General features: G+C 39.0%; 1 protein-coding gene across 3 annotated transcripts in view; it reads left to right on the top strand.

The window, feature by feature from the left end:
- DISP1 (dispatched RND transporter family member 1) overlaps nt 1–27,414 on the top strand; it is an 85,075-nt gene that overhangs the window by 36,281 nt on the left and 21,380 nt on the right. For 2 of the 3 annotated variants that reach the window (XM_088053528.1, XM_088053530.1), the window contains one exon: nt 16,968–17,504. In XM_088053528.1, coding sequence (XP_087909654.1) covers nt 16,968–17,504 — 537 coding nt within the window. Of the gene's footprint in view, nt 1–9,752; nt 9,866–16,967; nt 17,505–27,414 lie in introns of those variants that run through there. The other variant, XM_005523309.3, reaches the window with a different exon arrangement.

Genomic DNA, 27,414 nt, shown 5'->3' with positions numbered 1-27,414 from the left:
CCTGTGATTTGCATTTCTGCCTTTTAGTTATATTCTGTGTACTGCATGCTTTTTCTTAAGTATTTTTCAAAAGTTTGTCTTTATTCCTGTAAAGCCTGTTGCTTTTGCAGTTTGTATCTGATATATGCATTATATGCACGTGTTCTCCTAAGTGAACCTTAATCATCAGTGCCACTGAAAGAAATGCATTTCCCCCCTCTGGTTATCCTTGCCTGCTATAGCCACCATCCTTATGCCAGCAAACAAGCTTGTGCAAGTATGTGGGGAGTTGAATTTAGAAAACTTACTGGGATTAAAACTAATCTCTGAAGAGGAAGTGTGTGGGTGAGCATGATGAGCACGTGTTTGCATGATAGGCACTTCCCTGTTAAAATTACCGCCTAGCTCTGAAATTCTTTGTCGTCTGACCCTGGGCTAAGCATTCCAGGTTCCTTTCTCTCCCTTCTTCCCAGCCCCCTTCCCCTTGATATGTGTGAGCAGTTTGGTCTCAACCCTGGTTTACAATGTGCCACTAGCCCAGGAGCTCAGGGTAACTCACTGTGCACAAAGTGTTGGTCCTGCCTGGCAGCTCACACTCAGCTGAGTGTGTACTAGAAGGGTGGAAGGAAAACTGGCTGGTATTACAGTCTCTTCTAATGCCTGGCAATAACTCCGTGTGCCTTTGAGTACTGTGACCAGATCCATGTGATACTTTCTCTGTTCACTGCGTGGAAAAACATAGATGTGTCATACAAGTATGAAGAACAAGTCATGCAAAATTCATTGGGATGGTTCCCTCAAGGTTTGACTGGTTTTGCCTTTGTTTCTAAAGCAAACTCTTTGGGAAAGATTTTTTGCTGGTGCGTTTATACTCATTATAGAAAGAGCACATGCAAAAATTAATATCTTCTGACAAATGGAGCAACCTTACTGAGGCTGGTTTTTTTTTTTAATAGTTGGGGTGAGTTCTTGGCTGGGAAGGTCAGTACCTTTTACGTGCATTGCTCTTTAAGATGGTATCTGCTGGTGACTGTTAAATCTGTAGACTAAACAAGGCTGTTCTGTGAAGTAAGATTTAAAATTATAAAAAGAATATTCAGGTTTTAATATCTGAACACTTGCTGTAAAGGCTCAATGGCTTGGTAGTAAACGGATTTCTCAGGTTCATTAAAATTACCAGTGCCCATGTCCTGAAACAGGTACATGGTTCAATTAAGGGAGCTGGAAGGGAGGGAATTGCAAAGAGACCCAACTTCCCTTGGAGTCATGGAATGGCTGTGCAGCTGCTGCTGCCTGGGGCTGCCAGGAGTCTTCCACAGCTGCTGTTTCCTTGTCTCCATGTCTGATATGGAGGTGCTTTGCTGGTGTTAACTTTGTACAGCTGTGGTACTGCTGGCATATACCCAGGCACTCCTCTTTGCCAGGTTATAAAAAAAACAACTGCACAGTTGTAGTTTCTAATGACCAACACTGACTAGTGTTCTCAATTCTCATAGCCTGGCTTCCTTTGCAGACTGGTATCACTCTTGCTGCTTCAAAAGCCTGATCCTCAAATCCTGGGTGTGGAAAGATACTGTACTCCTAAATACATTTCAACAGCTGATCCTCTTTAGATTCCTTAATTCTTGTGTGCAGAGAGTTAATCTGATACTAGAGTTCATATAACCAGTAGAAAACCAAATCCTATTCCAATGAATCTCCTAGAAACTGAGCAAGTGTAGCAATTGGATAAAATGATAAAATCAGTATTGTCCAACTAAATGTCTACATACATCACAGAATGTATAAAGTAATCTAGTCAAAGTCTGCTCTTGAATTCCATCTTTAGGTAGGTATCCAGCTTATTTATTGAATGTAAATCTCAAGATGTAGCCTTAAACTTGAAAAGCACTCAAGTACCTCACCTTAGACATTTTGGTCCATATTGGGTCATCTTCTGCATAAAAATCTGGTTTGTTAAATGGACCTCATGCAGAGAAGCAATTTATTTGGATTTGTATTGCAACTGTAATGCAATGTTTGTGTACCTCGTGCTTTTCTAAAGGATTTCCAGTTTTGAGCATTGATCAGGAAGGTACAATTGCAGTTTTGTACTGACAACACAAGTTTTGTACTGTACAGTCAGAACTGTGTGGCTCCAGTGTGCACAGTAGAAAATGCCAGATCAGTTTTTTGGTAAGACATGCTTCACTACCCCTGGACATAATACAAAAGGAATAGAGATAGCATTAAAAAAAAGTAAATCCATAGGGGAATGCTACGTAGGTGTTTTGTAGTTTAGACTTATCTCAAGGTTTTTCTCATAGAGTAGCAGGTGAAACGGAAGCGTATCAAACTTGGTGAACAGTTTTGGACATTATGTGACTTGCATATGATTGGCAATAACTGTATTTTAGTCCAAGCAGTGTGAAATCAGAGACTCCTGCAGAAATCTGACATCTCCTTCTAAAGCCATGGGGGCTGGGGCTATGAGTGGTCTGGTTCTTGATTTATCTGAATGTATGAGGAATTCCCAGGCTCACATCTGTTTGCTAAGAGACAGCCAGAGAAGATTGACTTCACATTGCAGGGGCTGTGTTTGGGTAAGCCTGTGGCAGGCAAGCAGCCTGGTGAGCAAACACTGAGGTTGTGCTCAAATACCATTTTCTCTTGCCTTGTCTGTCAGGCCTTTGTTAGTGTGTCAGTAAAGCTCACTTCAAATAAAAGGTCCCCTATGGGCTCTAGCAATGCTTGTTTACTCCAAACACTTAGATCTCTCTTTCTGGATTGGAAAAAAAAAATAAATAATTAGCTATGGTGCTTATTCCATTTTCCTAAATGAAGAAAAGTGAAGGTGTGATGTTGGTTGAGCACAGAAGGAGGGGGAGCTCTTTCATGTATTGTTTGAAGGTTTAGGCAGTTAATTTTGAAAATCTTAAAAAAAAAAAAAGGAACAAAAAAGAAGCTGATCGGGATTTCCTCTCCGCATAGTTTTACTAAGCCAAGAGAGCTAGGCTAGGCTGAAGATTGAATGTGCAATAGGTAGAAGAAATGTTTCAAAGTTGACATTTTTACCTAGTTTACTCTTAAATGAATAACAAGAACCTTCTACTTAGCTCTGTAAGTGAAAGAAGTGAACAGCAAAATGAATATTTTCTGATATCTGCAACGTAAAAGTTTATTTTGAACACAGCTGTTAATATTCCATAAACATTATAGGGCAATACTTATGCAGTTGCAATAAATACAGATGTTACATTCTTAGTTTCCCTAAATTAAGTTCAAAACAGTTGTCCCTATCTTAAAAATTATTGATGTACTTTGAAAGAATCCCATACATTGCAAGACTTTGCTGTTTCCTGAACTAAGAATATGAATCTGAAAAAAAAGTGACTTTCCTTTTGGTTCCCTAACTGAAATGGAAATAGTGGTATTTGTGGTTTCTGGACTGTTGCTATATGAATTTCTTCAAATTATGGGAGAAATGCAGTTTTTTGTTACTTCTTTGATAACAGACAAGTTAATGTGGTGGTTATTAAAACAGTATTAGTGAAATACATTTCTCGTGTCATGGAAAAAAAAAATTACACTGCAATAGACGCTTTCACTGCCATCAGGCTGGTGGTTGTAATTTAAGTGCTGCTGTTGTAAAAGTGGTAGAATTACTGCTTTTTATGTCACTTGTTTATTTTATGTTCAGATAAAACATTCTGTTAGTTTTTCCCCCTGATCAGCCTGGACTGTTTTACAAGTGACATTATACATGTGTGCACTTACATAAGATACATTTAAGTTTAGTTACTTCATAGTGGAAAAGGTACACCTGTGAGAAAGGAATGTGAATGAGAAAATACAAGTGTGTGTAAACATGTTTATGCAGCTGCATTTTAATGTAACTTATTATTGGAGCACTCTGTTTAGAGAATGAAACTTTTACAGCTGAAGACAAGCTATTAAAAATTCCTTCAAAACACTGTAAGCTGTAGATAGATCAGAAGTATAGATATTCAGTTCTGCTTCCAGATTTATTTGGTTTTTTAACAAGTTTTCTTCGTATTAGTATCTGAAAACTATTTGAGATGCTAATAAAACTGTCCTATAAACTTTCTGTATTAAAGCTTTTTTGCAGAGTATTAAATCTAATGTTTTCTTCTGTTTTTCATGATTAATATACAACTTATTTTGCTAATGTAAATAATTTCACCCAATGTGGAGAATTTTAAAACTTAATAGCTTTTCAAGGCTTTTGTGTGATTGAAGTACTGTGGAGCCTCACATATGCATTTCAATTCAGAGTACATGTGGTTTGGAAACATGAAAAATAAAAGGTTTATATCTGTTAGATCTCCACAAAAAAAGTCATTAAATTTGTATTAGTATTTCTGTTCTGTAAGTAGATAAAACAATACCGTCTTATATGTTATAAAACTCAGCCTTCACATTTAAAATCTCAGGATCCCAAAGAAAAAAAGTTAGGGAAATGCTGCCAGTGACTTGTTTCAGTTGGGGGAAGAGGCAAGGCTGTAAAATGTCATTATCATACTTTGAAAGCTTTTTAAAAAAATGAATAAAGGACAAAAAAACCAATAAAGGAAATAGTTTAAAATCAGGCTGTATTTGTTTGCAGACTCGTACTGAACTAACTTTTTCATTACACTAGGGACTGAGAGGACATTGTTCTAGACATTTCATGGACAATGAAAGACCCTCTTTGCCCCCAGAAATTTATTTCTGTGCTTTGACTTTCTGTGTTATTTAAGCTGATGTGGCCTTAAATGTCCGGTTTCCAGCATACTAAAAAGAATGTTGGTATCTGGTTTATTGAATGTAATGTGTGGAGTTTAAATTTTCCCAATCCAAGCCAGATGTCCTTTGCATATCTTAAACCCAAACAACCAAAGCAAACAAACAGACCAAAGCCCAAAAAACAACCACAATGAGTAGAGCATGAGCAGTGAGCATGTCTTAACTTTTCCCCTGTCACTAGTGCTGGAAAAAGACTGCTTTGCACAGATTTTTGTAAAGATTTCTCAGCCTATAAACTCACTCAGTTCTCAGCCTTTCTCCAGGTTATCAATTACGAAAGATTTTGTGATAAAGTCTGGATGAATGGAAGCTAGAGAAGAACAGTCAATTTACTTCACGTCCTCTATTGATCAGGCAAAATTTCATCCTTGTGGAGGCAGCAGTCTGTAAGTGGAGGACTCTACTTAAGGCTTCTGCCATAGGTATATGATGATATTGAATCAGTTTTGCTTATAGTACAACCTGTATTTATAAGAAGGTCTGTCTTGTACACTTTAAGGGGAAGAAAAAAGGGTATAGAAGAATACCAGTATAAGAGGATGCAGGTTTTAACACCTTGAATTTCAATCACTTCCTTTTCTTCATCCTGTAGCTCAAGTAAATAAACCTAGAGATTGAAGTGCCAGATTTTCATTGCTGGCTGCCTTTGTTTTTATATTTTGCAGTATTTTCTTTCATCTCTGGATGGGTAACAGAGGTTGTAAATTAACTCAAATGTTTAGAGGCTTCCAAATGCCAATTTTGAGTTTCCAACGTCATTTCCTTATGGACACAGCTATTCTCTTTTCAGGTTCAGTTTATGCTTAGGAGCAGACAGCTCACATTTGCACGGCTGCAATCTCAGATAAGTCACTCTGTGTCTTTGTCTCATATTTCTGGACCCAAGAACACTTGGGAAAACCATGCAGGCTCTTGGATCTCTCTGAAGGTTGTCAGGTGTGAGGATCAGTGGCAGTCTAGACCTTGTAATCTCTGATGGATCAGGCTGACTCAGCCCAATTAACTTCCTTGCTATGTTGCTGGCATGTCCCATGTGCTGCTAGAAGCTGGAAGTTCCTGGTCTGTGCCCTGTGTACCTCTGCATAGTTAAAGTAGGTACTGCTACCTTAGTATTACCTCAAGTGTTTCACCAAAATATGCTTTAGTATGAAAAGTAGTAAATGAATGGTTGGTTCCTACCATATTTTTCCTGCTAGGTTTATTTTAAAAGGCATTTGGTAAATTGCCTACTGTGAATACTTGTACTATGGCATCTAAAAGGCAACAGAGACTTTTGCATCCAAGAGAAGAAAAACCCCACCAGCCAGGAAATTCTGTAGGTGCACAGGAATTGTAATAAAAATTCAATGTAGCTGTAATAAAATATGTGCAGAGTACATGTGCCACGTGCAGAACTCATTTTGTCATTTTAACCTCTAATTGGCTCTCTTATTCCATATTCCTTTATTCTCCCCAGTTCATTAGCAATTCATCAGAATTTCTACAGCACCTCTTGTGCCTTCTGTCTGGTTTTCAAGGATTTTGGAAGCCTCTGCACTTTTTTCCTGAGTACTTGCTTAGTCCTTCATCACGCATTCATCCCCAGAACCCCCAAGACTTCCACCAGCTCTCTTATTAACGTTCAGTGCTCAAAGTCTTTCAACTTCTTCTGGATCTCTCTTTGGAAGAGTTAACACTGTGACAGGAAGAACCTATGATTAATGTCATCTTAAGCTCAGAGAGGTAGGTGAAGGCATCCAGCCAGGAAAAGGTACAAGGTGTATCTGCACCTCCTGTGGTGGAGTGGTGGCAGCTTGGTCATGGCTCTTGATCATGGGCAGCCAGAGGTTGGAGAACTGGCTGGCACTCGATGGCATTGCCCAATGTCTTCAGCTTAGGAGAGGCTGTGAAAGGGTAGTAGCCAAGTATTGCAGCTCTTTGTATCTTGTTTGAAGAGAGAGAATGGTCAAACTTCATGCACTAAAACACTGTCAGTCCTACTCTGTAAATACAAGCTTCGGTTTTTTAAGCTCATTTTCTTATACAGGCTACAGCTCATTTGAGTTTCTACCATGGTTATCTTCGTAACCTCTTTCCAAAGTACTGTATACAGCAATCTGGGAACTGTATTAGTCTTTTTACTACTACTTGATTTTAATCATGAAGTATACTGTGAAAAATGTTATTTTAAAATCTCAATTTAAAAACCCCCCAGCTTATAATAGAAAAATAGAGAAAGTATCTCTTAAGATAACTAAATTAAAGAATTTTTCTTTGAAAATTAAAGTATTTGTGAAGGTAGATCCATAGGTAGACAGAACTTCCTGATGCATCAAGGATCATTTTGAATTAAACCAAAGCTGAATTAGTAGTGTGGATGTCCTCCAGATTCCCTGCATAGATGCATTTCCAGGCAGTGAATAGGGCAGAGTGTTACTCATTTATCCTCTCGAGGCTTCCACAGATCAAATCTGACATTTCTGGTCTGCCTTGAATCACTCTAAGTTCTTCCATCCTTTTTCACTTTCCCCTAGTTTTCCTGAACCTACATTCCATATGCTGTAGGGCTCAGTTGTATTTTTTAATCACTTGCAAATAAAGAAGTCAGCATTTGTCTGCTGTTGCTGGAGATAAATGGTGGAATAAGTATCAACATTAGAAGTGATACAGAAGGGGATGTTGAAGGGTGGATGATGGAAATGTCCAAACCAGGAATATACTGGGGGGGACCCTGGGCAACTAAGGCTCTGCAAGGCCAAAGTGTAGCGTAGGGAAAATGTTTCTCAGCACTTAGTGAGAGAAACCAAACTTTTTTGTTTCAGATACTCTAAGGGCAATATTTTACTACAAGACTGTAATTCAAATATATGATACGCTACTTAAATCCCATTTGGACAAATACTTTTATTAAGAGTATCTCTGAACATGCATTATACATTCATTTTTCTGTCATCCTTGGGAACAAAGTATCTGTGTTAAATTTATATGCTAAGAAACTAACACTATTTTCTTCAGCACATATAATCTAAGAGTTTTAATAGACTGTAATCCTTCAGATTTTTATAGTCCTTTTCCTCCTAGATATAAAAGCAGTTTGCAAATATTATGTGCCTCTTGTCACTTCTTTGAGGTGGTTAGCAAATACGAGGGACACAGCTGTAGTGAACTGATACACACTAATGTTTACACATTTCAGAAATACTTGTGTTAGTAGGTATGTTTTTTTTTAAAATACACGGAGTTACGTGACTTTGGAAAAGTAACTTCAAGATTATTCTTCCGGTGCTTCCAGGCTATATTATGTGTTTCAGATATTCAGAAAGTGAATACTGTATTGCAGTCCTACTTTCATTTTGAATTATGGTTGCTTAGTAATACTGCTTTGTAGTAGTGCTGTTTTGCGCAATAAATACATTTGAGCAAAATACATTTCTTACATAAAATCTGTTTTAGATCACTAACTCTGAATGGTTCTACCTTGGATGGAGAGTTTTCTGTTAGAGAATCCATTAATGTTAGAAAAATGATGTTCCAGATAGGATGCTGATGGTATGGGGGAGGTGGAGACAGCTGCTGATGCCAGTGAAATTTCTCAGTTGAAGCTCAGTGAGAAAGTCAAGGAAGGTACGTTTAAAAAAAAAGTTTCCCCTTAAAGTGGGGAAGCAGCACAGTTTCTCACCACCTGTTAAAAGACCAGATCCAATTAGCAGGAAGGGCTAAAGCCTTGTGTAAAAACTTCTGTCACAATTGGAATGCATCATTCTAAGATTATGCTAAGGGAAATTGAACCTCAGTGTTTCCTTTGGTTAAATCTTTCGCTTTACAAAGAGTAAAGGTGTTTATAGATGAGAAATTCCTTTTGCACCAACCAGTTCAACTTGACCCTGAAATCAAAGCTCCTGTATTTCAATAGAGAGTAAGGAGAGCACTTCTGAAAGCCAGTCAGATGCCTGGGAATTGTGATCTACTTTGGATTTACAGATCTTGGAACTGATTCACAAGATCAAACCCCAGGAAGATGCCAGTTCTGAGGCTTGTATCTTAGATACCCAGAGCTGAGGAAAAACCAGGAGTCAGCTCCCAAAACACAAGGCTTGTGAGCATATGGGCTTTAGTAGTTAGTTTGAACATAGTATCCTGGTATACCACAGATTGAGACCTATTTATAGCATTTCCTCTGGTAGGGTTTTAAGCTCCTCATAGAACAGCTATGCTAAGTGAGCGAGTACCATGTTCCCCGCATTAATACCTAGAATTGAGGGTTTAAATATCTCCAGACTTTTTAATCTCCATTTTTTCATTTAGAGTTGTGAACCGTGAATTTTTCAGTTTTTCACGTTAATAGTCTCTAATAATTACGCTTCTATTTATAAAGTCTTATAAAAAAAATGTTATCTGAGACATATGTGGAGATGAACTGGCAGGTCCTCGAGTATTCCTGTGTGGAAGAAGATTTTTTAGGTACAAATGTCCTAAAATCTGGTGGGATAAAAGCCCTTAAATCCCAGTAGGTATTTTGTTGCTGGAGACCTGTTGGAGATTTGTAGCCACACAGCAATATTTTGTAAGAAATGCCTGACAACCAAAGGATGAAGTAAGAGTTGGTGCTGGGGGACAAGCCCCTGCCAGGAGCTAATGAGGGCTGAAGTGAGTTTGAAAAGCACTCCAAATGAGCCCCGGAGCTGTTTTCAGTCTCCCGCCTCCCTGGGCTCTTTCCATTTCCAGCAGCCGGTGCCAAGGTAGTGCCACTCGTGCTCTCCACGTGTGGAGGCTGGCGCGGAGCCCGCGGGTCGCGCAGCCCCGGTGGGCGCGGGCAGGTGCAGCTGCAGCGCTCGGCTCGGCCCCGCTCCCCGAGCCCCGAGCCCGATCCGAGGGGGCGGGGAGCGGCCCGGGGCTCCCGCGGCGGCAGCAGGAGCGGGGGGGAGCCGCCGGGCGCTGCCAGACCGCGACCTGCCGCGGGGAGGGGCGGCCCTGGCTCCCGGCGCTCCCCGCTCGGGGCCAGAGTCGGGACGAGCGGAGCAGCGGCTCCGGCTGCGGGGAGAGCGGGCGCGGAGCCGGGGGATACCTGGATCGAGAGCGGGCTGCCCTCTCCTTCCTGCCCGTCTGCCCCGAGTTGCGGCTGGTGAGTGGCGAGAGCTGCGTCCCGCCGGGTGGTTTCGGAGCTGGCGGTGCCTTCGGGAAGCGTGAGGATGGAGGTTTAACTCAGTGCGTTTATTTAGACTGCAATGCTACTTTGTAATGCAAGTGGGCTCCTGGGATTGTGAGATACTTTTCCGCGGGGTAGAAATGCCGGAGAGCTTAGCGCGGGACCCTGCGAGCGCTGAAGAGCCTGGTGAGAAAACAAACCCTCCCCTACTCGAGATCCGGCTCTTTGGGCAGATGCGCTGTGATAAAAGTGCTGTACAAGGTTTATCATTTGACCTTCAAAGCACAGCTTAGCAAATGGGAGACTTTAAACCCACTCATGCTTGGGAAATGAACCGGGGGGAAAAAAAAAACAAACTCCCATGTTTAGCTTTCGAAGAAAATTATTGCTGAACTGATAGTGTAAAAGTGCTTTGCTGTGTTCTGTGTAGAGAATGGAGAAATGAAACCATGCAGAGAATGGTTTGTGTTTATCAAATAAGTGTGACTGCCAGTGTGTACCTGCCTGATGGTCTCAGTGAGTCCTTGCCTTCTTTAATGTACTGTAGAGGAACATTGTATTAGTGCTTCTATTAAAATAGGAAGAAAAATGCTAATATTAGTAACAGTTCTCTTGTTACTATGTTACTGTGTTCAAACACAGCCTTTAAATTTGGGCAGAAGACAAAAAGTCTGATTTTAAGCAGATGGTGGAGAGGTTTCTTAGCCTCTTAGGTAACGTTAATATAGCTACGGTGATGGTGGGTATACCTGGGGCCATACCTTAAAGAGTTGCTTTTGTGTCCCTTTTCAGCTGTAATAATTTCAATGTTAATCCCACAGCATGATGAAGTTAAAACATGTAGAACTTTCAATGCAAGTAACTCTTCTTTCAGCCAGAAAGAGACATATCTTGGTTTCTCCCTGCGCTATGTAAGCAGGATTAGAGCTATTCTGGATCAGAATATTTGCAATTACGTAAACTTTAAAGTCTTTCATAGTGTAATGGAAAGTCAGTAAGTTGTGTAAATAAGATTTAGTGCGATGACAGCGTGGCAGTTGTAAGCAGTGTTTTGGGTTTTTTTAACAGCTTTCTGGGCTCTTAAACTGTGCTGAGGTATACACCTGCTTTCCAGAGCTATGCACATTTTTTTGTTGAAGTAGTGTGGTTCCAATAATTTCTGCTTGTAGCTGTATTTCATTCCAAAACTCAGAGTATTTGAAGCTTTTTCAGACTTTAATACATTTATTTTCCATCTTCTCTACATAGATATGCTTTTTTTTGATTAAAACTCTAGAATCATACAAAACTTTTGGAAGATAATTCAGAGCTCTTTGTTGTTGCTTCTGTGTACAGTCTAATTATATCTATTGTAAATTTTGACTTTGTAGCTAAAGCACTGACATTGATTTCTGTAGTTGAAGCCCTGCAAATGATTTCTGAAAATGGTCTGCTGTTGTTTTGCTCTCTTTGCCAGGAGAAGTAACTTTAGCTTAAAAGCAAAGCAAAAGCTGTTTCTGAGGGTCTGAAGAATCCTGGTTTTCCCAGCCTTTGCAGTCTTTCCCAGCTCCCTCGCCCCAAAGCTGTCACTGGTGGGTCCGTTCTTGTGCCGGCTTGGCAATGCTGGTTGCCAGTGCCCATCTGTACGTGAGCTGTGCTGCTGGCACGGTGACATCTGGAAACTCCCTGTCACAGGAATTGCGGTTCCCGAGCCAGCCTGCGACACAGGAAATGAACTCATGGAGTCTCAGGTTCAGGACAGGACAGCTTCACAGCCTCACAGGCTGTGGAGAGGGATGGCAGGGACAGCTGGCTCTCAGAACACTTGGAGGAGGGGAAATTTCCCCTCTACAAACCTCTTCTGCTTCATAATTGTCTGCCAACTACTGCCTCATGGAACAAGGACTTAGATTGCTGAAGATCTACTTGTTAATGGGGTGACATTAGTTGAGAAAATGGGTATTTATAGACGGTGCAGAAAACAAACTGACCATAATGGAATTTCTCAAAAATAGGAGCTGTGTGATAGCAATTCTCAAAGTGAAATGGCTGTATTAATAAATATATTAGGTAAACTTCCTTGTTGATGAAATAAGATTTTGAGACTTCCTGAAGCTGAAATGCACAAATTTAATATACTTGAAATATCTCAGGACAAAAAGGAAAGCACAGGGATGGCTTGTTCTGGGTAGTGCCTGTATTTTGTATAGGGGAAGCTTTCCAGGGAAGAGGTAGGGGTTAACAGCTGAAATGGAAAAGGAAAAATTAAAGTATTGAGAGAAACCAAGCACCATGTATGATAGCATTGGAGTAAGAGCTGGAGAGTTTGAAAAATCTCTTGCTGAGAGCCAAAATGGAGATCAACAACCATAAAACATTAAAAAGTAGTTTGACTTTCTAAAGACCACTGCAGTGATAGATAAGTAGACATTTCCCATGAAATCCAGTATCAAACACCACTTGTTACTTCTCTCAGCACTGAGAAAAAGCAAAGATACAAAGAATTCTGGTAATGTGAAGGAGGAGCAAACCCTCCTTTAGAGTAGCTGTGCACTGGCTGGCACAGCAGACAAAGCCTGGAGAGGATTTAACTGAGTTTGCAGACTGTAAGATTATTGGCCACATTGGAAAACTTCAGCGTCTTAAAGGACTGCAAGGCCATTACAGTATTTCATCTAGAAGGAGCCTTACCATGTAGTGCTGGGATTGTTAAATGTTGCTTATTGTAGAAATGCACTGCTTCTGGAATCCAGCTGGTTTAGATGAATTTTAACCTGAAAAGACATTTTTGTTACTTTGGACATCGTGTTCATCTCAAAACTATGATGCTTTGTGTAGCTAGCAGGTCTGCAAAGTCCATAAAGCCTGGGCTGATTCAGCTGGCTGAGTGGTGCAGTGCTGACTACAGCTGAGAAGCTTTAGATAACTTTGAAATATAATTTGAATTTTGTCCTGCCTTAAATGAAAAGTCTAAAGTCTTACAACAGTTTAGTTTTGGTTTTGTGCAATTTACAGATTTTAGGTTTTTTTTTTTTTTTTTCTTATATGGTTAAAACAACCCTCAACACTTGGTTGTTCTATGTGGTCTCCTAAAAATCTATAAATTATCTGTACTAATATATTAGGTTATACTAAATTTCCACTACGTCATTCCCTTTTGGATTTGCACTTTTATCATTCCCAATTGCAGTCACTATGAGTCCAGATGGGATTTGTTGAACCAATGTTTTTTTAAGTCTGGTTGGGGTGTTTCTGTTGTTTTTTGTTTTCTTTTTAAAAACTTAAATCGAGGAAAACTTCTTTCAGTTGAAGCCAAAGGAACAGGTGAACTTAATTCAAGTTTTAAAAGAACATGCTAGTCATGGAGCACCAAATCCCACATAGTTTGTGTGGTACAGCATTACTTTGTCTCCTGGAGGGCTTGCAAGGCAAATGGCAGCTGTCTGCTGGGTGAGGTGTGTTCACTGCTTGCTCCACAAATAATAGATGGATTACTCCATAAAACTGTCATAAGGAACATCGCCGCAGCAGACCATGGTACATTCCAGATATGATACTCTTCAATGAGTTGTTTGGAACTGCATGGCTAAAGTGCTTTCTGAGCAGTTACTGCTATCCAGAGTGCAGTAATTAAAGACAATTCTGGTTTTCTTCCCTTAGCAGTCCAGCTGGCATAATTTCTAAACAGATGATGAGATTTAAAATACCTTGTGTCCAGCTAGAGACGTGGGATGTATTAAACATGTAGATTAACACTTTTTCTAGTTGTATTTAATCTTCTATTAAGTAGGGCTGCCTGCATTAGAACTTGTATTTTCTACAGCCTCATTATTCTGAATACCTGTCCACTGCTTCAAAGCTTTCAGGTGTAAATTTTCACAAGTCTGAAAACCCCACTACTGGAGAATGCCAGATCCTAAAGCAGTCTGAGAAGTGCTGCAAAAATAAACTTCAACATGGAGAGAATTCAGGATACTTAAAGACTAAATTTTCAAAGATTCTTATTTTTAGATTTTCCATGCCCATGTCATATTAAAAATCTCAACTATGCTTTTACTTGTCACATCTTAATTGGCTTATTTATTCATCCGCTAAAGACTCTCAGATAACTATTTCATTGGGCCATTGTTGCACCTCTCTAAGTTCCCAGTCACTGCAATTATGGCAGAGAAGACAAAATGCAGTGGAGAGTTAAGAACATAATCAAAGAATATATTTTGGTGTGGCAGCTGCAGGTGAAATTTTGCTGTCAGTGGGTTTGCAGTCACTTCTGTAGAGAGGGACACAAGTGAAGTACCATAGTACAGAATTTTTAATCGCCTCAAACACGAGTGAAACAAAACTCAGATTGCATTAGCCTGGTCAAATTCAATGACTCAAAATAGAAAAGTTACCAAACCAAATGAAAATGTACAAGCCCAGCTCATATGGTAGTGAATTGGTTTGAGTCCCAGTTGTTCGTACTCTTGCTTTAATGTGTCATTGAAAGAACTTCAAGGCAAGCAGGTGCTTCCATTGCCTCTCTAAAAGACTCCATAAAAATGGACAGAACTCAAGAGTTCCTCAAGGCTTAGGAAAAAAAGAAAGAGTTAATTCTATCAGTTAAAATTTTAATGTTTGAAATGGTTCATGAATTGCTTGTTCAATAGGAGAACAAAGGCAGATGTATAGGTTGTGGTACTGATGACATGATGATGGAGTACTTTTCGTCAAATTCAGTAGTTCTAAAACGTTTCTGAACAAAAGATACACAGGTAGATATTACATCTGTGGAAAATAAAGCATTTATTTTTGATCATATTAAATGGAGACTGCTGAGCTGTCTGGACAAAAGTTACAATTCCCATACCGGTTTTCTCAAGGGGCACAGATCCACTGAAGGGCCAAGCCCGTGTGTCTGTGCCAGGATTGCCCATCTGCTGCGGGCACGAGTTTGGGCATCTGTGTTTGGCACGTGTGTGCCTGGCACAGAGATGTGTGGTTTCCTTCTTGAAGTGATTGAAAACAGCCACTAAAAATTAATGTTGTACATGTCCTGGGTTTGAAGTGAAGGGATGTGTCTGTCATCCTGAAATATCAGATATTTGCAGTCTCTCTCCCTTCTGTTCAGTTATTACAGTAGACAGTAACTTTGATCAGTGTACAGCAGTTTCGAGTGATAATGTGGATGGGCCCAACCAACTTAGAAACAAATGGAACAGCATCACCGTGCAGCCTATCTCTTATGTGAGTGAATGTAAAAACAAGCAGCCAGAAATTCCTAAAATGCTGCCAGACACCTGGAGAGGAGCTTTCTCTGCCTCAGTGTCCAGCTCTCGCTGTGTCCACGGAGGTTTGGCGTTGCCTGCAGTGTGAGAGAAAACCAGACTGCTGAAACATAGTGGAATTTCACATAACTAACACGTCTTTTCAGACCAAACTGAAGTTTATCCAGCCCCTTGAATTTGCTCTCTGTGCTCAGCAGAAAGTCCTCCTTGGGCTTGACTTGCCTGGGCCAGGGGAGGGGGTACCCGGCAGGAATGCGTGGAATTGAAGGCTGGAACAATTTGCTTGTCAGGCAGCATATTCTCCTGTTCTGAGCAGTTCTCTGAAAGAAAGTGATTTCCCAGGGCATCTGGCTCTGCACATGATCTAGAACAAATAGCAGAGGATTAATTTTTGTTTCAGAAGTGGAGGATTTAGCTCTGTCTCAGGGAGATGCTACGCGGGGGGCTGCGAGGGGGAGCATTCCAGTCGGCAAAGCACTTTCTGCTCAGAATTAGCATTCAGGCAATTAAATAGTTCAGCTGGCTGGACAGGCTTAGCTCTCTGAGCACTCAGCAGAGGTACCAGGGAAAAAAATGAGTTAGAAACTTCCTTGATTATCTGCCTTAATCTATGTATGTTGTCTCTCTCTGCAAAGTTCAGTGTCTGTAATTCAAGCCTTGCAATTTGCACTTGTAATGCTGTTAATTAAATTCAGTATTAAAAAGTCAAAGCAGTAGTAATTAACTGATTCTGTTTTTTCAGCAAGGGTTGATTTATTCTTTTAAGTAGTACATAATTAGTGTTTTTTCTTCCTCTTTCTCCTCCTCCCTCCCCCAGGCCCACGTAAATTGGGTAGCAAACTCTTATCAGCGTGGTATTTGACCTTTCATGTTGTTTATCAAAATAATGATCTTCAACTTAACTTTTCATCTTATTAAAACAAAGTTATAGTTAAGATGGGTAAAATTGGCAGCTGTGAGCACCTCACAAGTTTTGATCTTAAGCTGTGGTCACTTCTAAAATGCTAATAGTTCTCATTTACCTACATATTGCTTGGAAAACCTTTTAATATCCTTTATTTACAAGACAGTACATTATGTACTGCCTTTAGAATACATGTCACTGAGAAACAAGAGCTTCTCAATCAGCAGTAATTCAATCCTGGGATTATTTTTTTGTCAGCTTGGGAAAAGCATGTGGTTGTATTCTGTCTTTTCAGTATTTGTAACTGTTCATTTTGAGCTTCTGCTAAAGATCTAGTCTACTATTCGGAAAATTTGATATGTCTGCTGAAATGGCTTGATTTATTCAAATGAGGCATTTCAAAATTTCTTTATAAACATGAATATTCCTCTTTTTTAATAGAAATTGGAAAGGAGGTTACTGAAATCTGCATATTATTGGTTATTAAATAATCTCTTTTGTGTGGGCTTGTCTCCTGCAGGTTTTCAAAGCACACAGGTAAATTGCAGTGCAAGGTGTGGATGGTGACACCGTTTATACCGAAATCTATTTTTATAAATAGTGGCTCTAGCTTAGTTTTGTGCACAATGATCTTGTTCTGTGCATGTCGGCCATTACTTGTTAGCTGTGACATAGACACTGTCAAATCTCTACTAATTTGACTTAGAATTTGGTTTAATCACTGAAAACTGACATAACTTCACTCTTGACATTTTGTTTAACAAATTTAAGTAATTTAAAACATTCCTGGCAGTGCGTGTGACTCCTTTCTATTTCCGTTTTGAAAGGTGGAGCTCAGACCAGAGTTTTACTCATGTTAATCTAAAGTTACTTTTGAGCATCTGAAAACACTGCAGCTCTCTAAACTATGCTTTATTTGTTTCTTCAGGAACATCACGTGTCCACTGAGAACTTGGAGCATGGCTATGAGCAATGCTAGTGACTCTGTGGTCCTGAGCAATGGCAGCATCTTGTCAAATGCTGCTGGCCCAGGGGTTGTTGCAGCAAATGATGGAGACATCACGGTCCAGCAGCTCCCATCCAAGGAAACATCAAGAACAAAACCAAGTCAAAATGGCTGCCTGCAACTAAATGGTACAATCAAACCATCCTTTCTGCCTTTAGACAACCAAAGAACTCAGCAGATGTTGTCGCAATGCTGCCACCCTTGTCCATACCATCATTCTTTAAGTAGCCATAATAGCAAGCAAGATTGTCATTCAGTGGTTGGCAGCTCAGCACCATCTCCTATGACCTCGTGCTGCATGCAGCCACACACTGAGTACTCAGCCTCTATTTGCCAAAAACACACCCCTGTCTATCAGCCTGCCTGCTGTCTTCAGCCCTCCCCATCCTTCTGCCTTCACCATCAGTGGCCTGACCATTTCCAGCATCAGCCAGTGCAGCAACACATAGCCAGGATAAGGTAAGCAGGTTGCATTGTTTCTTAGTTCTCAGGATGGGTAATCTTCTCCAGAACTATTTTGTTTTCTTACAAAAGTACATCTGAAAGGAAAGAAACCAAATTTCTTTCCCAATGATTTTACAGATCAATTTTTGATGCATTGCCAAGTTGTTATTTCTAGAAGAAACCAAGTCAGGAGATTTGTTTTGCTGGGATCCATGAATATTCCTAAGGTGAATCAGTTCTTTCTTGGGAGAAAAAAAAGGCTGGTTTTTTTTCCTTCTTGGGGATTGTTTGGAAGCTCATTAGCTCTTTTAGAAGGCACAGGGTACACCTATATTGTGTAAAACAAACCAGTATAGAGATAGCTAAATATATGCTGAAAGATCTGGAGTGTCTGTACAGTCCAATCAAAACACATATTTCCTTAAAAAGATGCATTGAAAAATACTTTCAACAGATCTATTCTCAAATGTACAGGGTGTTTCTTCTTTGTCAGGCCAGCTGGTTCAGTGGGTTGCCCTTATGTATTTTCAGTGTACGTTATCTGCTAAACTTCAAAACTGTGCTCAGATTGAGAAATTTGGGATTCTTCCAGCTTTTAGTCCTTTCTTTTCTCCATTTCATAAGAACCTGCCTCTTTGTATTTGTTAGCTTTGGAGTTCCAGAGCATCAGGGAGCAACAAACACAAGAAAAATCATCTTCCAGCGTCCTGATCCTGGACAAAATCAGTCAATCTAAGAAGCAATTTCTAAAAACCAAATTCCCCATTGAAGGAAGGCAGTTTGAAGCTTTAAAGCATGGTTATTATTTTTTCTGAGTTGCAGTTGGGCTAAAAGGGGTGAATTTTCATGGGAGCATTAAAAACTACCTTTTCTCCCTGTTCTCCAACGTCTGCAACTTCGTTCAAGAATTTGGAGCTATAAGTGTTTCTCAGTCAGTTACAATGATATTGTCTCAATGAAATATATGAACTAATTTTAAACTCCTAAAAATATCAGACTGGGAAAACATGTAATGTTGAAAAAACTCAAAGTGAATAAAGCTTTATTTCTCCTAAGGTAGAAGCAGATGAAAATAGGGATGATAATGCAGAGTGCAAATCAGCTTTCTCCTGCCAGTTATTCTACTTACAAATGGAAAAAATCTTAGTCAGAACTGCTTACAATCAGAGATCTTTTTTCCACTCCATACTTGCTTAAATGTCAAGCAAAGATGTTGTATAATTTTGTATGCAAAGGTATGCAGGAAGTTGAACTATTGTAGGATCAGTAATACTTTTCAAACTGTTGGAATGGTTGCACTGATTTCACTCTTTTCCTCCTTGTGCAGCAAGGCTGTAAGACTTCATCTGTATTCCATAGTCATGAGGAAGGGAACAAATGCCATCCATAGTCTGCGTTTCTGGTTTTAGTCTAGAAATAATAACAGTGAAAATTTCTTCTGGATATGATAAAATAATATTTTCTGTCACACTTCACAGATACAAAAATTGTTTGAACTGCTCTGATTTGGCTCTTGAGCCAAGACACTGGTTTTTCATCCTGCACTTCCTTGCCATACCATACACTTGTACAAAAATGTACTGAAATTATGAATAATGATTTATGATAAATGGTTTGTTTTACTGCGAGCAGTCAAAACAATAATTCAATCCAGCCTTTAAAGCATCTATAGTTATTTAATCTATCTGTTAGCATACCCTGCATATCCATATCAAATGATTATTGAACTGCTTCCGTTCCCTTTTACTCCATTAACTAGCTGTGGCTGCATTAATTGACAGTGTATAATGATCTATCACTTAGCATGGAACCAAAGACTTCTTTTCTCTCTCTATACTCAACAAGGTGTGTCTAAATACCATAGTCTGTCATTGCATTGTGAAGTTATCACCCAGAGAGGCCACTGTCAATGTAGATGTGTTGGGAGGTGAGAAGAACTGGGAGCAACTGGATGCAGCATTGCAGGTGGATGGATGTGCACTGAGGAAGAAGCAAACTGCCTCATATGTAACTACCTGGCAGTGCCAAAAAGGAGAGGTGATAAATGTGTATTCATTTTTTACGTGCTGGGGTAACTTCCTGTAAACAGAAGAGTAATGCTTATGTGTGTGATATTTTAATGTGATCATTGTTCCACACTTGTAATTTTATTGCAGTTTGAGCTTGTAATCTGCACAGCAGCTTCTTCTCCAGGTATTTTTATTACAGGGTTGACTGGAAATCACCCCAGCTTTATAAAATGTGCATATTTTAACAGGGTTATTCAAAACGCAGGTTCTCATACAATACATTAGTTAAATTCAGTGTGTAGTCAAATTACACTTCAATTAGCTTCTTTCTATTTTTTAAAAATGCATTCAAATATTGTTATAATTTTAAAAAGGGGGAAATTATGTGATTAGGTAGAAGAGGATGAGCAATCTTTGCAGACTGTATCACTGATGCTTACAGCTCTGGGCAGGTAACCGATTGTTTCAGCACAACAGGTTTTGTCAGATTTTGAAGCCCAAGGCTTAACATTTGTCAGTGACCTAATATTAAAGGAATGTAGCTCTGGTATATCATTGCAGATTAGAGTGAGTAAAGACAGATTGAAGTAATGCCACACTTGTCCTATCCTCTTAAAGCTGGCTGGATCTGGAATTTTGTAGTGGGTTCAGCTTTGACGTTTGACTAAATTACATGGAAACATCATCTATTCACCATATTTTGAGAGTCTGGACAACTGTTAATTTTTTTAGGTTGGTGAAAAAGTTCTGTATCATAAAAGAAAATAGTTTTAGTGGTTGGTGTTTTGCAGCATGATTGTGGTAAAAAATTCTATTGTAAAAGGAGGTAAAAGAGGCCAGATATTTGGCCGTAATGATTCTGATGATTTTTAGATGTTTTTCTGAGGTTGAAAGATCTTGAGTATCAAGTTTCTTGTGTTATTTTGTGCACATATTTAAGAAATGGCTCATGTAAACATGATCATACCTCTTTTTTCAGTGGCCATAATAGCTTGACCACACAAACACTCCCTGGGAAATTCTAAACACCTCTCCATATCAGAATGCAGTTGTCTGGGGATTTGATTTGCTTTCTAACCACTCTTAATTTTACCTCTGTAGGAGCATGGCAGATTTAATTCTCTTCAGTACTGTTGGATGATTTTTTTCCCCCTACCCTGCCCCTTTGGAGAACTCATGCTGAAGTATCCCTTTTTGTTTGAGTGCTCTTACCTATCTCAAGAAACCTGGGAGCTTAGACACACTGGAAGATAGGTAGTTACTGCCCCTCCTTTTCTGCCACCTGCTTCTGTAGTCATCAGCAGCCTTCACCAGAGTGGAGCAGAAATGGGGAAAACCAACTAAGTAAGGCTGTGAAAGAACCCTGAAGATTGATCGCTAACCACTGGAAGCACCGAGTTAGGAGTCCCTAGGGAAAAGTAAAACTGTGCAGCCCAATATCATGCTTAGTGGGATGAAAGGAGGATAAAATAAATAGTGAACAGTTGCATAGTTCTCTAGAAGAACTAAATACTACCGTTCAAAAAAGCAAGAAAACTCTTACAATCTTTCCTGGTATTTTTCAAACCTCTTCTTCTTATAGCAATGTGTATGCATGTAAATAGGAGTGCAAGAGGAAGGATGTGCAGAGATCATTCAGGAAGTCATCTCAGGATTGTTGAAGGCATGGAATAACAGTGGTAGTATCTCTGGTACCAAATTGGATTGCTTCCCTCAGGCATGTATTGGAAGTTTTTAATGGGAAAACACCAGTTAAAAGCTACCTGTACACTTACTAATCTTGATGCCAACTCTGCTGGAATCTCTCTGATGATAAAATTTAGAAAACTTAGGTCTGTGGACTCAGAGACAAAAGGTAGGGCAGAAGAGTTCAGGAAGTTGTGAAGGAACTGCTGGTGCTGCTGCTAAGGAAGATGCTCCAGGCTGCCAGTATGTGCAGTGCTTGAGCTTTTGCAGTGTCCAGCCAATAAATTCAAGTAAGCACTCTTGGCTCAGGGTGAACCTGCTTTGTGTCACCCACTATTATTTACTTTTTTAGACTATACTGTTAATGCTTTTGACTAAAGCAGACAAGTAAGGAAAACTGTTCTGAAAAGCATCTGAGTTATCTGTGGTAAAAAAAAAAAAAGGCTGAAAGGATATATGGTATGGTCTCTACACGGTCATGCAGTCATCTCAAGCTGGAACAGGAAAATAAAATCTGTTTAAAGCCCCACAGAATCCTTACTTTGGCTAAAATTTAAGAATTGTGCCTCATCCCACCAGCTTACTTTGAGGTTTTAGCTCCCAAAGCTAAGTAAGTTTAAATTGCTCGATTCACAGTTTTTGCTTGCTAGGCCAATTATTATTCTAAAGAAGGCAAAAAACAGTGTTGGGAAACTGGTAAAGCATCCAGACTTACTGTACATCTTGTTTTCAGTTAGAATTAAACCTTCTTTTGAAGTGTTTTGGCATTGCAGATTTATGTGGCTGTTCTAGGATTCTGGGTTCTGCTGTGTCTCAGAGTTCTGTGCCACACACTGTTCAAACAGTACTGCAGATATACATGAATACTTACACTTTATTTAATACTTTAAAACAAAGCTCTACAGAAATGAAAATGCTGTGAAGTAAGGATAGAAAACTACAGTATCCTCTTACCCATTTTAAATTTTTCCTTCTAATTATTTGGCATAAAGATTAGAACCAGAAAAAAAAAAACAGAAAAAAATTAAAATCTCCTGTTTTTTGAAAAAGCAAGGGAATGTTTGCCAAATACCAATCTTAATAACAAGACTTTGTTATGAAACAGTTCCCTGCTTGATTCAAGGAAAAGGAAAAATGTTATCTAGTGCATTCTGCGTGGCTTGCAGAGCTGATTTTGTGTATACATGTGTATAAAATATTTTCAAATATCTTCATTTCAGCAACATGAACTGTTCACAAAAATTTTTCCACAAAGCTTTTTTAACAACCTATCCTATTTTGAAAGTTGTTAGCTTCTGCTTTTTTCTTTGATGCATTAAAAGATATTTTTGTTTTCACTTTTTATATGAATTGTATACTAATGTCTTCAGTACAAAACACATATGCATATAATGGTTTAAAAATTAATAAAAGAGCCTTTCTGCCTTCCCCTAGGAAGATTAAAAATAGGAATCTTTAAGAAGAAACCTTTAAGTCAGCTTTCTGGAAGTGGGATTTCTGAAATGTTTTATCAGTCTTTATCAACTAAAAGGCAAAAGCTGTTACTGTCATTTCATTCGGTGTTCAGAATGTTGCAAATCTTTTGGTTCATGCTGTAGATCAGGAGTTCCTGAAACAATACAGATTCTGGCTCTATTCTCATTTAAGCCATTTATTCTGTGTCAAAATAGGAGTTCTCCTCTTCTTATTATGAAGCATTAACAGATCAGTGGCTGGGGTTTTGATGTAGCTGAGAAAAGGAAAAGGAATGTGAAGCCATCTCATGCATCCATCTGAGTCCAAATGTGGGATTCTCTGTTGTGCACGTGTGGAGAAGTAGGGTTTCCCTGTGACCAAATAAACTGGTTCTTTTTCTTTCTTTGTAATAATTTTTCATGTCAGTCTAATTTGAGCTGTGCTTCTTCATTTTCACATGGTTTTATTTTAGTCTTGCATGATCTCTGAGTGTGATACCTTAAGAGTTTTATTCTGGTTTTATTAATTCATTTGCTCTTCCCATGATAAATATTGTGCATTGTTGGCTGTGCAAATAACTTGCAGCACTTTCTGGAGCTGAAAGCAAAGGGCTGTATCACAAAGACCAGTATACAAATAAAAATGCCATTTATAATTTGGTTGCTGACCAAATTAAAAATAGCATGGCTAAGGAAGTACTAAGTGCACTTCAAAACCCCTGTCATTCTGGGCTGTCCAAGGGATTTTTGCAGGCTTTTTAATTGTATTAATTAAATGTTAGTGTTTGTCTGGACTTCAAGTTGTTTGGTATCAAGCATTTTTGCCATAGGAAGGTGGTGCTTGGAAGGTTCGTGCTTTGGTCTGAGTGCAGCTGAGTACCAGCCTGGCCGTATTTTGCCTTGCAGGTTCTGCTCCTTAGGGAATTCAGGTCCTGTGTGTGCTTGAAGATGAATTTCCCGTGCCCTGTATCCCTCACCTTTCCCTGAACAACAGAAGAGCTCACTCATAACTTACAATCTGCTGAGCCTTTGAACTGCTGTCTTTAGAAGATGTAAAGCTGATAATGGGAGGGAGACCGTAAAAAACATGGCTCCTTTCTTTTGTACTAAATTGACTGGAAAACCAGCATCAGCTGTGCTCCTTCTGGAAAAGGACTAATTGGTGTGGGGTTTGAGATGACTTTTAAAACTGAGCATTTATGTACACTTAGGAAAAAACCCACAACATCCAAAATGATGTCAGTTTGTTGGAATGTTTTGACGATGTATAGTTGTTTTCATGTACTTCTAATTTAGTAGGAGGCTGTACTAAAGTTCAGTTGTGAATAAGACAACACCAGACAACAAAGAACAACAGCCTAAACTATGCATGGCCAATGACCTGATTTTAATCACTCTTAAAGAGATGAGTTTTGAAAGATTTACGTATTCCTACTTTAAAGTTTTGAGTCTTCCTTTTGATGGGGAAAAGTGCAGCATGACCAACATCACCTTTAGAAAGCTCTTTATGAGTTACCATCATTGTCTCTAACTCCTTCCAAAATCACTTGTTCTTCCTCTCTGATATTTCAGTGTTGTCTTCTTCTAGTGAATAAAATTGATGTGCATGCTTTTAAGTGGTCAGTGGTGCTTGAACAGCAAAACAAAACACAACCCTAAGCACACTGCACGAGGGAAATACAGAGGGTACCTGATCAATTTGGCATTGATTTTGCTACACAAAAATTGCGATGAGGTTCTACTGAATAAAGCCTGGATTATCAATACAAAATAGAAATGAGATGATACCACTGACAGATCAATGAAGGTAAGGGAAGTTACAGGTAGAAATCCTGATGATATTTCAGAGAACTTAGCCTGACTATTTGCAAATTAGTGTGTATTTTGGTTCTTTTCTAGTAAAATCATAAACAGATTTATGTACTGGACTGGAAAAGCTTATTTGCATCACTTCTGCCACTTTTCCCATATTTTCTAGCATTTTAATGGGATACTTTGCCTCAAAATTCTTACGTTATATTTCTAGTTTGTAGGATGTTTAGTTTGTTCTGTCAAATCGATGAACTTTTGCAAACGATTTGCTGAACAGCTTTGATTATGTTAAATCTGTTCTATAGTCTGTACAATCCTAGAGCGCTTTTTTGGAATCCTAGCTACAATACTGGATACCTTAAATGTTAGTGAATTATTTTTGCTTACTTGTTACTGAGCATACAAAATAAATTTCATGTCAGGAGATCCAGAAGATAATGTTGCATTATATATGTACAAGTTTTTGTTAGCACTCACAAAAGCTAAAGAGCCTTCTTTGTGTAAGTACATATTAAATCCTTTAAAATATATTGTGTTGAATACACATTTGTTTTTTTACTTAAAAGTTACTGCATTTTAAATGACTAAATTCACAGATACTGGAACAGGAGTTCAACACTGAAGGGAAATCCTTGACTAAATTTAGAGCAAAGATCTTAAGTAACAGTATCTTCATTTGCTGCAAGAGATTAAATATGCAGAAAGGTAAAAAGTATTGTTTGTCCCCATAGTTAGGTGAATAATTTGGAGAAATTTTAAGTGCTTTTAGTCTATCTTTATAAAAACTCTCTGGTCAAAGGAGGTTTTCTGAGAGCAAAACTGAACCCCCTGGTGTCTTCCAGTCACAAAGTCTTATATCTGCGCAGGAAGGAAGACTGAAGCATGTACCAGTTGAGGTGTGATTTATGACACTCCAAGTCTCCCTACTCCAGAGCCAAACTTCCATTGCTTAATGTCAGTCATTAATGCCCATAAGAACATGCACTTCACGCTGTGTGGAGAGATACCATCATAAAAATAGGCACTCTTGGACATTTTCATTCTCACTGGTATCATGAGATGGGGTTTTTCTTCTGTGTGTGTTGTGATTCCTTGGGTTATGTTAATTTCCTGCCTGTCAGGGAAGTACAAGATGTGGCCATGACCTTGCGTTGCTCCATTCAACTGGGAAGTGTAATAAAAACAGCTTTGAAATAAAATATTTCTAAGGAAGGGACTTTTTGCCAGTAAAAATGTTTTAAACTACTTTAGTCATCATTTAAATCCCAGAACATATCTATTAATTTCACTGTAATTACCAAGAAAAGAGAAAAGACTAATGGTTTTAGACTTGTGAAGGATCTTGAAATAATATTAGTCTGCTCCAAATTAGTTGTTGGCTTGTTTTCAAATAATGATTCATGGTGGTATTTTTCTTAGCTTTTTTTTTATTCTCTTTAATAGTTCAGAACTTTTGTTTAATTTGCCAGGCAGTGCTCTATGTGGTCCTGCCATCAGTGCTTCAGAAGTTTAAGGAATATATATATATATAGCTTCAATTGAAGCTTTTGAAGAAGTGTATACTTTAAATTGTGTATAAACTTTGCCATTTAAAGCAGGGAGAATCCAGTTGAAGTATGCTTGATGGCAATCTTCTTATTGACAGTTTTGGAGCAGTGTTTAAAAGTGGCTACATTCATTGGAGAAAAGTTCAGGGAAAGAAGAATACTAGAAAAGTGTTTGGAGGGTCCGTATGACTTGGCTCCTTCATATGCTCTCAGATTTTCCTACAGAGAAGATGATTTAATTCCTTTTCAAGAGAAGTGAAGTAGATGCTATAAAGGAAAAGAGCCAGCTCTCCTAGTGGTTGATAATATTTAGTCAGTTGTTGAAGATGAAAGAGGAAAGGCATTAGAACTCAGACTTGCAAAAATGGGTTTCTAAGGAACCTTAAACCAAAGATTTGGTCAGTAAATCCTGGATTCTTATGTGGATACCATCCCTATGGAGCAGTGAGGATAAGGAGAGGGGGGGAAAAACCCTAAAATCCCCCCAGCCTTGGAGATGGTTGTAATAGGATTGTTTTATGTTTCAAATCACCTGTATGTTATAAATTTATAGAAGTTTTTATTTTAGCATATAGTGAGTTATACAGGGTTAGACTAAAATAGAAATTGAACTCAAATCCAGTTTCAGTTGGAAGGGACCTGCAAAGATCACCTGACCCAACTGCCTGACCCATTCAGGGCTGACCCAGTTAAAGCATCTTGTTAAGGGCATTGTCTGAACACCTCTTAAACACTGACAGGATTGGGTCATCAACACCCTCCTGAGAAGGTGTGGTCAGGTGTTTGACCACCTTCTAGATAAAGAAGTGTCCAGTCTAAACGTCCCTTGGCTCAGCTTTGAACCATTCCCGCATGTCCCAGCACTGTGTCCCAGGGAGAAAAGATCACCTCTCCACTTCCCTGTCTCAGGAAGCTGTAGAGAGCAATGAGGTCACTGCTTAGCTTCCTTTGCTCCAAATTAGACAAGTCCAAAGTTCTCAACCCATCTTCCTAGGACGTCTCTCTCAGTACTGTTACTAAACTTCCAGATGAAAACACACACATTTAGGATGTTAATAGGATTGTGTTGACCTTTTCCCATCTCTGGTGCCTTGATAGAAACATATTTCCCTGTTGTACTCTGGCATGAGCCAGAAGTTTGTCCATGGGAGATGTCAAAACTCCCTGTTACTTTTTCAGAGTAAGTTAATAAAGATTAATATTGATTTCATAGCAGAAAGGAAGTGAGTGAAATGCTGGCTTAGTTAAGTATATAGGGTTTGCCCCACTCTATAGGGTTTTATCCAGTGGACATGATGTAGGTCAGTAAAGCTTACACTTTTATGCTAAATTTAAATCAGGCAGAGCAAGAATCACTTAATGATTTTATTGTTAACACCTTCCTTAAAATTGCTTTACTCACAGAAATGCACTCTTG

The sequence above is a fragment of the Pseudopodoces humilis genome, chromosome 3 (genome assembly GCF_049639895.1).
Source record: "Pseudopodoces humilis isolate 2021_Gansu_Grassland_sample_001 chromosome 3, ASM4963989v1, whole genome shotgun sequence".
In the NCBI taxonomy this organism is placed as follows: domain Eukaryota; kingdom Metazoa; phylum Chordata; class Aves; order Passeriformes; family Paridae; genus Pseudopodoces; species Pseudopodoces humilis.
This window is presented reverse-complemented; position numbering and strand designations above follow the sequence as displayed.